The sequence below is a fragment of the Lissotriton vulgaris genome, chromosome 7 (assembly GCF_964263255.1).
Source record: "Lissotriton vulgaris chromosome 7, aLisVul1.2, whole genome shotgun sequence".
Lineage (NCBI taxonomy): Eukaryota > Metazoa > Chordata > Amphibia > Caudata > Salamandridae > Lissotriton > Lissotriton vulgaris.
This window is the reverse complement of record NC_141695.1, coordinates 1,261,775,642-1,261,788,613: the sequence shown is the minus strand read 5'-3', so window position 1 is coordinate 1,261,788,613 and position 12,972 is coordinate 1,261,775,642. Positions and strand designations below refer to the sequence as shown.

At 45.9% G+C, this 12,972-nt stretch overlaps 1 protein-coding gene across 1 annotated transcript in view; it reads right to left on the bottom strand.

Moving 5' to 3' along the window:
- The window catches only part of B4GALT7 (beta-1,4-galactosyltransferase 7), a 103,890-nt gene extending 95,657 nt beyond the window's left edge, over window positions 1–8,233 (bottom strand). The window contains exon 1 of the mRNA XM_086931810.1: window positions 7,687–8,233. Within this exon, the coding sequence (XP_086787936.1) occupies window positions 7,687–7,736 (50 nt within the window). The 5' untranslated portion in view covers window positions 7,737–8,233. The remainder of the gene's footprint in view (window positions 1–7,686) is intronic.
- Window positions 8,234–12,972: the final 4,739 nt, after the last annotated feature.

The window sequence follows — 12,972 nt, the reverse complement described above, 5'->3', positions numbered from 1 at the left end:
AGATAGCTATTGGCTTTAAATAATGGAATCACTTGACACTTCCTGATGAAAAATGTATTCTTTTTGAGTGGTATTGGAAAAGAGTTACCAGCTGAGCTTTGAAGTGAGTGCTTTTTAAAGGGGCATAACACAGGCCCTGTGCTGCCGGGACCTGTGTTAGTCCCTAAATATTCACTGCTCCGACCAGAATTAAATTATGCAGCACTGTGATGAGTTCAGACATAGACCTCTGCAGTGCATTAACTAATAGAGGTTTCCAAAGTACGATAATGCATTTCCCTCTAATTAACTTAACTTGCATTTTATTTTACATTTATATTGTGTGAGATTTTATATGTACATACCCGAAGGCGAAAGACTGAAAAAAGTTAAGGAATATTTCGTTTTTTTAGCCACGCCCCTGACCCCGTCCCCACGCTTACCTGCGCACATTGTGCACAGCATCACAGGTCCCTTACTTTTCTTTAATGCACTTCGATCGCTGTGGTCGATGGATCATACAGTATTTAGTAAGACAGTGTGGTATTGGATGTTGCCAACTACTCCCACGTTAACCTAGCTTCCGTTTCTAGGTCTCGGCTAGCGTTGCTCCGCACATGCGCAGCTCGCTCTGCGAGATTTAATGTTTCTGAGGAGTTTCAGTAAAGGGCTTTAAGCCCCACCCCTCTTTTCCATTGGCTGGCGTCACCATTCATGCTGAACGGTGGCCAGCCATTGTCGTGTACTTAAGGCTTTTTCGGCCGTCCAACTTGGACTGGCTCGCCTGTTTTCCGTGCATCGCAAAAGGTTTCTTCTCTTTATGGGGCCATGTGTTTCAAACACATGGCCCCATAAAGTCAAGAAATCGTTTTGCTCAGGACGAAAGTGAAAGCGGACTGTGCTTGTTTTTCACTTGAAGTGCTGCGCATCATGTGCTCGGTGTTGGACACAAGCTGAGAGAGCCACAGAAGTTCACGGGAGAGCCCTTCCGAAGTGCGCGCCGGAGTCTAGGCGCAGAGCGCTTGGGGCCGCTTTCAGTGCGCTGAGAGTGAGTTTATAGGAGGGGGTACAAACAGAAATGTGTTCGACACCAGAGTGAGGACTCTTCACTTATTTAAGATCGCTTGTTGGCACGTTTGTTGTTGTAAGGACGTCATGTTCTGCATGCTTAGTATAATGGTCAGCGGGGGATATGTTTGGTGTGGGGCGGGCAGAATGTTCCTGAAATTTTCTTTTTTTGCTGTTAGTGTCAGGCGCTGATCGGGCTCAGCAGTATCTGAGGCGCCTACCTGGATTTAGAGCACAAAGAATGGAACTACGACGCCCAGAATGCCTGTAGGGGAGGGGCAACGTCTATTTCTTTCAGCAGCATACGGGCGGAGGTGCGCGTAATCTGTTGTAGCTCCAGTTCTGCTTCGCCTCGAGTCTCACGCTGGTTGCGTGGAGGCTCTCTTTCTAAGTTCAGCCTTGGAGTTCTTCTTCGGATTCTCTCGGTGAGCTGGGTCAGCGCGTCTCCTGGGATTCTTTCGTGGTCTCCTCGGAGCTCCTGTGGTGCATTATTTCGTGACTGGAAGAAGTGTTGATTTCACCATTTCCCTTTGCCTGTTTCAATGGTGATGCCGATTCCTTTGCGCTGAAGGAAGCGCTTATTCGGCAGATGCTATTTTGGTTGGGATTTTGCGTTGACGTAAACGCTCCAGACAGTAGCAGTGACTTGTTTTTCTTTCCTTTTAGACTTTCCGCGCTAGGTAGCGCTTTGGTTTAAGGACTCCTGTCGGAGTGGGAAGGATTCTTTCCGTGGCAAGGAAAAGACTGTATTTTCCACTGGATGTTTATCACGGATTTTCGATTCTGCTTTCTTTCAAACTAAGAAAAGGTTAATTGAGATTGGATTCTGGAATACTTCCTGGAGTAAGACACTCCCTGCATTGGACCCTGAGTTTATTATTTTTTCCTTGGTCTCGAGTTTGGGTTCCAGCTCTACATTCCAATTCCTTGTGGGTTTGTTTCTAAGGCAAACGTGGGATGAGAAAAGAGGCCATGTCATTGGAGGCAGAAATTACATGTTTGGATGTTTGTTTTCCGGGTATGTATGCTGGTTCTACTCTTCACGTTTTGGTGATGTGTGTGTGTGTTGAGAGGACTCTGTAATACTGTGGTTTGTCATTGTAGGACTGCTTCGAAGACAGAAGCTGAATTCCCCTGTGATTTATGTTCTACTTCAGAAACCCTCGGACAGTGGACAGGTATTAGCAAGCTTTAGCGAGAATATATGAGAGTAGTAAGATTAACAGAATATGTATTAAAACTGTGTTCTTTTATTGCAGGTATCCCACATCCGAGGGTCATTCCCTCACACATTATTTTCCCTCGCCTGACTACCTTACTACTCTGAGTTCAATTATCCAGAGTTGGGGGAGTCTGGAGGTGGACCCCTTATTAGCATCACGCGGAAACAGAGGAGTGGCCTTGATGTTGACAGTTAGGTGGTGTGATGGAAGAAATTATGTTTGACTTCCAACAGACTACAGCGTGTGCCTTGAACGACCGTCTCTGCATTGGATATGTTTGATGACGAGAGTCACACGGTCTAACAATGAAACTCGAGAAAGGGGGCATGTTGTCCCAGTATTAAAGATTTCATATTTCCCTTGTTGTGCGCGCGCCTGGATAGGGGGGTGGAGTTGATGCAGACTCCCTAGAAGAGGCTCCTTGAGGGTCCAACGGTCAGTCCTGGTTCTCTGAGTCAGTTATGGTGTTTGATATTGTCGCCCCGCTTCCTTTGCCTTCTGGGTTGGAGGGGGTGAGGAGGCAGGCCGCGGCAGGGTCTGAAACAGATCGAGGTTGCTTTTACGCGTGATACTTTGCGTTTCTTTTGCACGGAAAGCACCAATGGGTTAATAGATGAAGCCATCGCTGGTGAGGAGTCTGGGAGGGAAGGAGGCGAGTGAATGCGGAAGAGGCAGTGGGTGCTGCCCGGTGGACTGCACTGAAGCCCTTACTTGAGGAGCAGAACACGTCTGTGTGAAGCTCCCGATCATGTTAGGGCATTTCTTGTTCGTGGGCAGGGCGGGGCTCTTGCAATCACTGTGATGGCAAGGCATGTGTTGGGGCGGGGGAGCGCCATCCGCGTATCTCTTGGCATCTGTAGGGGTCAGACTGGGCAGACCCTCACCTGCCGGTCTGTGTGGAAATCCTCACTAGTGCACCTTCACGCGTCCTGCGGGAGAAGGCCCCGCCTTGCCGCAGATGCTCCCATTCTCACTAAAGTGTGAGCCTCACACTTTGGAGAGCAGTCAAACTTTCCCTTGGCTCGAACTCTTACGAGTCTCACACAATGACATTGTGAATTTTATTCAAATCTGAAAACAGCCATGGTGCCTGGAAAGAGAGGGAGGTTTCTGCAATGGTGTTCTTGGAGATGGCCGGTTGCCTTCTCAGTTTGAAAATACGAGGAAGTGCTTGAGGATCGTTCTGAGACCCGTTTACTTCGAAATCATAGTACCGCGTCGGGCGAGTGTTAAACAGCCCAGCTCCCCTGCCCCCGCGTTGCCTTCGCAGTTGAAAACACGAGGAAGCGTTTGAGGATCAATCGGAGACCTGTTTACTTTATAATCATATTTACTACTTCTTACCTGGAAATAAAGAGCCCAGGATTAAGACATCTTTTGCTGCAGAATGAACTGTGGCAGAGTCTCCTTCGTCATATGATTTCAAGTTTGGAAGATCAGCCACTGACTCCAATTCCCTTAATGGGGTTTTCTTTGATGAATTATTAAGTCCTGAAGATGGTCTTATACATTTAACAAGACAAGACCGAAACGTCGACCTGAGTCATCAACTCCCCTGTTTTTATAGACTGAAGAACACCTTCATACATATGTTGTGTTTGGTTTTCTTTGTTTCAATTGTTTATGGAGCTGATGAATTGTTATAAATTGTTAAGTGAAACTTTTGAACACTGCCTTTCATGACTTTTATTTTAGTTTTGTTCTATTATCGATCCCCATGATTCTTTATGATTGACTCAAATATAATTGATTTTTAACCATAACTTCCAGTTGCTGTGTGCCTTTTTGCTCTCTCTTTTTTTCTGTAGTAAATCACTAAAGAGATTATGTATACTCTGCCCAATGAAAAAATACAATTAAGTTTCTAGTAATCCTGTGGATACATTCGGCTCAATTTCCTAAAGAGCCTCTGATTCGAATTTACATAAACTTATTTGAACTGGTTATGAAACAAAATCCCTTGTAGTCTCTTTTTCACTTAAACCAATCATTGCCCAAGCCTACAAGGGTTTATTGGGTTCCCCACGTCCTCAAAACGGTTTGCGGAACGGCACTGGTTGGGGATGAACTAGTGTGGCCTTGGTGAGGAAAGGAATGGTGTCAATATGAGAGCGCAGAAAAGATAAGTAGGGTCTGGGTGCGGACATAGGGACTGATGATGCCAGAGGAGGCTGGCCTCAGTCCCGGGGATGCACCCTCACTTGTGTGAGAAGAATTTGAGGTACACTAGGGAATACTTGGGTTCGGGTGAGGGGGCTGCGGCTGCTCAAACTACGGGTTGTAAATCACTGGGTACATATGGATTAAGGACGTTGCATAATACAGGTGCACAAAAGTAAATTTAGTTTTTAGATGAGGGTCTGCTTGTGTGGAGTTCAAGGGGGGAGGAGTGGGGGGGCGATTACATGCCCACATACAAAGCCACATTTAATAAAAGTGCAATTTGGGGACAGGCATCTTGAAACTTCTGCTTTACTACAGCCACACACCACTCCAACTACGCTTAGAGATCCGCCCACGTAATGATTGTACTGCTGGTACTACGACGCTAGAGTCAGTTCCACGCTAGACAAACACTAGATGTCATGATGTAATCTAGCGCTTGCACCAACAGGACACCATTTTAGTCTTGGTGCGCTATAGTAGGTCAATATCATGCTGTGTGGTAAAGTTAGGGTACCTGCCTGCTGACCTGGGCACCGGCACACAGCAGCGTACATGTGGAATTCAGAGAGAGCGTGTGCAGTGCCGCCATGGCAACCAGTAAATGCACCCCCGCATCGATCTGCCACTATCCAGTGCGTTTCCATTACTAAATAATATACTGGTCTATTCTGACCGGCCATTGTACGGTGTGATTCACCATCAAACAATACGTAACTCAGACAAATACAATGTCATTGGATCACTTTGACTCAGATAAGCCAGTGTACCTTGTCCGTAAAGGATGCCCAGATTCCGAAAGCGCCACGGGACCGTGCACAATGTAATAAGCGCTAGATAAAAAAAACACATGACATAACGTGGGTGGCACGACCCCGCAAGGCAGTCACCCTGGCATCCTATCCAAGGGATGGTACGGAGCACCTGTGCTGCTGCCGCAGAGCGCGTCCGGTCTCTGCAGACATATGGTACTGAGAGGCCGAGAAGAGCTAGAGAGAAGCACATGACAACATAGGTGCAATGCCCCGCAGGCAGGCAACCTGGCAGCCTATCCGAGGGATAGCACGGGGCACCTCTACTTCTGTCCGAGAGTGTGTCTGGTCTCTGCTAAAAAAAAGTACCGCTGAGAAACAGAGAAGCGCTATAGAAAAAGCCCATGACATAACATGGGTGGCAATGCCCCGCAGGGCAGGCAGCATGGCATCCTATCCCAGGGATGGCACAGCGCGCCTCTGCTGCTTCCCGAGAGCCTGTCTGAGGTCTGCGGTGAAGCCGCTTCTCAAGACAGACCGACGGAAGAAACCTGTAGCGGCTCAGCTGCTGCCGGCACGGCAGGCGTCTGTTGCCTCCTCTTACAGTCATACCTGGCTGCGGGCATTACAGGCTCACACTGGAAAATGACGGCTCTACACACAGCCTTAATATCCATGCACTGTAAAATCGCCCCCCTACAACAAACCGTTAAACCAACAAGCGCTTCCAGATTTCTGCAAAGCGCCGTTTGTTTCTCAATGAAGAAAAGATGCAGTAGGCGGGTGGGGGAGAAACATCCACAGACATGTGGGTTTAATTGAAAGAAAGGAAATGCCAGAGGAAGACTGTAGTATAATGTTATTGTTTGGAATGACGCGCGTCATCCACAAACAATAAGCGTGCTGTGATGGTTTGAATGTGTGTATGTCGCGTGTTGTGTTTCGCGTGCGGTGTGTATGTGGATCTGCGTCGCGTGTGTGTATGTTGTCTTTTGAATGTTTGGTTTTACATAAATAGTATGGCTGAGCAGTTGACCGGCATTCTAACTGTACGCTGCTGAACTGGATTGACTAATAAAGTCCTGTTTACTTCATTCACCGGATTTTGCCTCTTTGTTCTTCTGGAGGGTTTTTCTTTCGCTCCTTAACCACATGCGCGCTAGCGGAATTTTGCTCCTACGCTGAGATTTTCAAAAGCGCATGTTACGTGACGAGCTGGGCTCGTCATCAGCGTGCGAGCGGGCTACACCATGACGAGCCCAGCTCGTCATCAGCGTTGAAGGGGTTAACAAAGACAAAATGTGTGTGTGTGTTTTTTTTTCCCCCTTTACAGAAGCAGCCTTCTTTTAAATCTGAACGCAGGAGGGTTGCATTCCAACGTCATTTTGATACCTAGATAGCTAAATGTGGTGCTCTCCCAACGTAATGGGTCTAGGTCATGATGAGTGAATGAAATATTGGGTAGCAGTGGAAACATGCACGATTTGGGCTAGTTAACTCAAACAATAGACGCTGCAGCAAAGTCCACAAGCAATTGTGGTATATCAGCAGCAGGCGCACCGCAATCTTCTAAATAAAGGGGGAGGTTATCAGCATATAGTAATACTGATTGAACTCCATCCGGCAGTCAGATTCTCCAAGACAAGCTCTATGCTCAGAGTTTGGCCACCTGTGCCTCCATCACAAGGGCAAACAAGCATTGAAAATGCAATAGTCTCGCCTTTGATTAAGTTAAAGCCATTTGCTTTGCTAATGGTATTGTATGGCAAAGCAAAGCAAATGGGTTTAACTTAATGAAAGGCGAGACCTATTGCATTTTTAATGCTTGTTTTTTAACCAACTTGGTTTTATTGTGCCTCTGTTGTAGGATGACCAGATCTAAAGAAGCAAAAACCAGGACATTTTGTAAGTAGGACATCAATTTTACATCCCAGGGGCGGTGTAGAATGACAGCTCTCATCAACATAGGAACACAGAAGATGCACTAAGGAAATAAAATATAATTTCTAAAATCTGCATCATACCTATTAATTAAAATGCTTACTTATAAGAGCTGTTAACTAGCACCGCTTAGAACACCCTAAAAAGCGCCTATCACTCTTTTCAGTCGATACCCTCTAAATACAGGGACATGAGCCCAAATTACCGAAATCTGCCGGGACAGCGGGCGAAAACTGGGACTGTCCGGGCAAATCTAGGACGCCTGGGCACCCTACCCTGTAGCTTTGTCTTCAACAATAATCATGGGCTTAGGTTTCCCAACACACAACGTGATTTTGGCTAATGTGTCACTTTCGACCATTCTACTCTGTGCCCATATATACGGTACAGTAATTCCGTTATGCAGTGTGCGCTTATAGTAAATTGATCATATGCATCTCTCCCACTACCTCTTAAGTCTACTGGCCACGGTATCCTTCCACTCCTTCGCTGCCCGCCTCCCCAACGCCCCCCGTGCCAGCCCTCACATTCCATCCCTCGCCATGTCTGCAACCACTCACCGTGCGGGCTCCTGGTAGTGCAGAGCTGCCTTCCTCCTGGACGGGTACATCCTCCTCTCCCTCTTGTGGGGGCAAAATCACTGGGGTCGAAGAGGCCGGGGAATCATCGTCCCCCCCTCCCCTTTAAAAACGATCACCTTAAAAGATCCATCATCCTGTCTGGGTTCTCATCAGCACCAGCTCCTTGGAACTCTGCAACCCTCTTGTGTCTGTCTGTCCCTGCCCTCGCTCTCCAGGCCTTGAGACACAACCGCTCTGGTCCCTGGACCCCTTGCTGCTCAGTTTGTATCCTCTCGGCCCCTACGAGGCTACGCGCACTCCCTGCTCCGGTGCCACCTCGACTGCTTCCGGGGGAAACAGAGGCCGGGCAGGAAGGTTCCTACCGGGGGGCGGAGGGGCTGTCCGTACGTGGCGAGGAGCAGGGGGAAAGAAGAGGGCTGTACGGGCGCCTGTGGGGGACAAGGTTAGCATAGAAGCGATTCCTCGCTGGGCGAGAGGACGAGGCAGCCGCGGGGAGGAGGAGAGCCCGAGAGGAAGGCTCCTCGACTGAGAGGGGGGCGGGAGTACTCCGAGCAGAGAGGAAAACTTCGAGGGCTCGGTCCTTGTAGAGTGTTTTTAAAGGAGAAACAAGAGCGTTTTATGTATTTATTTATTTATTTTATTTGTTTTTATATAGCGCGGACTTTACCAGAAGGTGTCAGAGCGCTTCACAATAGGAACAGTAGTGAAACATGAGTGAAAATTATTAGTGAGCATGTTACAAAAGCAAACGTTATATTATATAAGGCAATAGTGACAATTGTGCATGTATCAAGAGCAAACAAAATACAAGAGGTAGCAAACGATACTTTATAAGAGGAAAAAAGTGACGTGTGTATGTTACAAAAGCTTTCAAATAGACGTATAATACTGCACTAAATGGCAGATACTCAAAACAAAAGAACAAACGTTACGTTACATGAGGCAATGGTGGCAAATGTCCATGTATCAAAAGCAAACAAAATACAAGAGGTAGCAAACAATACATTACAAGAGGGAAAGTGACGTGTGCATGTTACAAATGAGTACACAATACAAGTAGAAGTATAATACTGCAATAAATGACAGACTCTCAAACCACAAGAACACATTGGGAAGGCACTTCTATAGTCTTGTACAACAGAATTTCCTATAATGGAAGGACTTCCTTCAGATAATAGAGAGGGTGTGAATTAAATTTGGCAGTGTCTTTGAAGGAGGAGAGCTTTGAGGTCAGTTTTGAAGGCCTCGGAAGAGGTGGTGGTCCGGAGCTGAGGCGGAAGTGAGTTCCAGATTCTCATTGCGTTGCCTGAAAAGGGCCGGTGGGTGTCTGAAGAGGGTGTGACGTGCAGAGTGGCGAGAGGGCTGGTTTGTTTACGTGTGGAGGAGCCGCCTTGCAGCGGTTCGGTAAGGGAGGGTCAGACGAAGTGAAAACTGCTGTGGCACGAGCCTGCGTATTTCCTGGTGGGTGAATGGTGGCATATGCCTGGTTCTGTGTTTGTGCATCTCTGGGCTAGAGTCGTGCTTGGAGAACAAATGCTTGCTAAGAGAAGTTTCCAGGAGAACTACGTCCTTCAAATCTCTCTCTTTGCGGTTGTTAGACTCAAACACAGAGGCCCCTCTCGTGCTGCCTAAAGTGCTTACCGGGCGGGTCAGGAGAGGTCAGCCGCAAGCCAGCAGACATTGGGGTAGATACCTTGGCAAATCGACCAGGAGTTCTAACCTATTCAGCCTGTCTACCTTGCAGGTGGTCTCTTGTACCAATGGGAAGGCCAGAAGCTGACACTCTAGGAAGAAGAATGCTAGTCTGTGCTTTGACACCTCTATGATACTAATACCAAGGCTGTCAGCTACCAGACCTTCTAGTGAGACTACCAGCCAGATCTCTAAGAAAGCCTAATCAGAATGCACTCAATCTCTGTTCGCTTTATGAGCCTTTTCTGTGGTAAAGTTTTGTGGAATACTACACATTTCCACTATCCTACCACCTCCCTTTACTTTCTCTCTAGGATCCTCTTTTCCATCTCTCCAGCTCCACAGAGGCATGCTTGTGGTTCTTCAAAGCATTATATAAATAAGCAACAGAAAACAAAATGGGTTGCGATGGCTGGGGAAATTGGCGCACTCTACCAAATGCATGTAAACCGAATTTCAAAGTCTAATGAGATCAATGTCCAAGTGTTCTACATACTCGCTGCCGTTACTCTCGGCTGACCCGTTACTTAAGGAAGTTTACACACCAATGTGACTGAATACATCAATATATTATCAACATCAACTCTTTATACAGTAATAAGACGACTTGAGCTTCTATTGGAAACCATTGATATACTTCATCCAAACGTAAGACGTTCTGTTAAAGAGACAGAATATTTGCCCTGAGGAAGTCTGCTATGACAAAAACAGCTTGAGACGAAACATGTGTTGGCAAGCGGCTTGTATATTTGCAACAAACTAAAAACCATTCAAACCACAACTTCAATTTAATTCTGTGCCTGGAGAATATTGTTGTTGATTCTGGAATAAATAATCAACAGGACAAAGGGAGATAAACAGGCAGAGTGGCTCAGTTTGTTAAACTGTAGTAGCTGACATTAGAAGCACTCTCCGTCTAGCCATTCCATGACAACCTCCCCCACCCCCCCCTACAGGTTGAAAATGGGAAAGAACCAGAATGTAAGAGTACAAACGTTACATTGATCAGAATAGACCTGGAAACAATGTAGATCACACATGGAAAAGTGGCAAAGTGCAGATTCACACAGGTAGGCAGATGGAGGGCAATGAACATTGTTTAAACAGAGATGGGAAAGAATATGGGAAGTACTCATGGACTCGACAAACGAGCAGATGTATGTACAGATACATAAGGTAACAGAGGGTAATTGAGAACAAAACTGTGCACAAGTACATGCAATACAAAACTAAGTGCAATACACTGACAGATCTACATACAGAAAAAGAGACCAGAAGATGTACAATGTTCAACGGCAAGAAATTTAAGAAATAAAACATATGTCGCTTAAAGGGGACATACCGGGGAAACTATACGGTACAGTTATGAAGAGAAGGTGTGATAGAAAATAAGGTGAGCAGACTAGCTTGTAAAAGCAAAATGTATAAAAGGGGTGTGTTGTAAGGCAGTAGTTTAAGTGATTTGCGAGGCATTGGCTGGGAAGGCAGCAGGTCATTGTTAGTCTTGATGTATTTCCATGGCACACATTTTTTAAGCTAGCCTGGGAGAGCAGACGAGAGGGCATGGATGATGGGGGATCATTCCAGACTCTAGGCACATTTTTTGAGCAGGAACAAGACATGGTCTACTTTTCAAAGTGAGTAACTGCCAGCCTGAAGTTCTCTTTTCCTCAACAAGTATTGACCATCCTAGAGAAGTTTTTCTGCAGGGTTTTGGGAGTGTTCCTTGGACTTTCTTGTGAGGCTGCTTGTAGTGTTGTACATATAGGGCGACGTGAAACAAAGTGGCATTCCCTTTCTCATTTTCACATAGGACTGTCTGCCTCTCTACTCTGCTGTCATACCTAGTGTAGGGCAATAATGGGCCACTAGGAAAACCACTTAGAGAGGGTAAAGGAACTCTAGATCCAATTGATTTTTCAGGAAATGTAGAACAGAAGCAAGTCAGGGCTTCTAGTCCACGATGCATGTGGTGGAGTGAATGGTAATTCCCAATTTATTTGAAGGTTACCAAGGAAATGCTAATCCTGTTGGTGAATATTCCCTTTGACCTTGGTGAAGAATTTCTGATAGGCCTGAACATAGACTTTTTGTTTATGAGCATTCCAGAGGAGGAGGCTCTAGGTGTCATTGACGAACTGACATGATTACAATTGGGACTATGACATATATACACATTTTGTGATGGATTATGCTTGTTTAGCTGTAATTAGCAATTGTTTTCAACATGAAGGTTTTTTTTTTTTACAAACCCGGAGGGCCTCAATGGGCAGTACATTTGCACCCAGCCTGGCATTCTGTATGTGCATCTTTTTGAAGTAGAGGATCCTCTCAGATGCCAGTCCTTTTAAAGGTCACCTAAGAATGTGTTGTCACTACATTGACAATGACTTTATCATTTGGAATGGCTATACAGATCAAGCCATTCCTTTTTATAAAATAAATTAACTCTCTGAACCAATATTTGACTTTTACACATACTATCAGTGAGAGTAAACTAGCATTGCTTCACCTAAGGGTTTTTCCAAAGGAGGGTTACTTAATCACATACATTTTCCAAAAAACCCACAGATAAAAGTAACTTCCTCATTTGTTAGGTTGAGCCTAGCGCAGAGCGCAAGCGCTGCTCTAGGAGATGGCCTTTTGGAATCGGTCTGCACTTTTGTTACACTCATGCTTGTGCTGACATCCACCTTGCGGGAGCAAGCAGCGGCACGCAGGGGCCATCTGTTTCCAATTAGCGTGGTCGTGTGCGCTTGTTGACATTCCTCTACTCTCGCTCCCCCTGCCTGTCTCACCCTCCCTTGTTTTTTAATAAGCCGAGCTTCCCTTCCCTATTCCCTATCGCGCTTGTTTATTTTACAAATTATTTTCAGTTCAGCATGCCTCTTAAAGTGCTTCACATTTCACGCGACGGGGACGCCACATTTCCGAAGAACATGTTGGATGTTATTGCTTAATATTGGTGATGTGTAACTTTGAGGAGCGCTTTTTTCATGACCTGCTGCTTTTCAATTTTTTTCCTCTTTTCGGCAAGCATATGAATAACATGAAAGAAACAAAAAAGCACGCATGGATTTCAAATGCCTCAAATCCGTAAAATTGCATTATAGGAATTTAAGCATATGATGTCGCCAAGTTACATGTGTTTAGAATGTCCAACATGTCTACCTTGTTTCATCGCACTGCACATCCACTAAATTATTGCAGCCTGCTGATGTCATATTTTTACCACAGCCTCTGGCATCTGTCTCATATTAACTTCATTTTCCTAATGTTAACGTAGTTAGCAGTCGATTTATCCACTTTATTACTGAGATTCCCCGTCGAGGTGAAGTAGCTTTCATATGCTTGGGGTCAGATTCCGAGTTAGTTTATGCTGTCAAAAATTCTCTTCAGAGCAAGTTGATGTTAGTACCAAAGGAAGGTTGTAACAACACAAATGAACTGCACCAATTCAAGCCTGGTCAAGCTGTAGCAGCGGCACAGTGGAAGCTGACCCTGGAGTAATTAATGACCCCTTGCAACCACAAGCTGCGAGCCAGCATAGCAAAGCAGGCATCCAGACGCAGC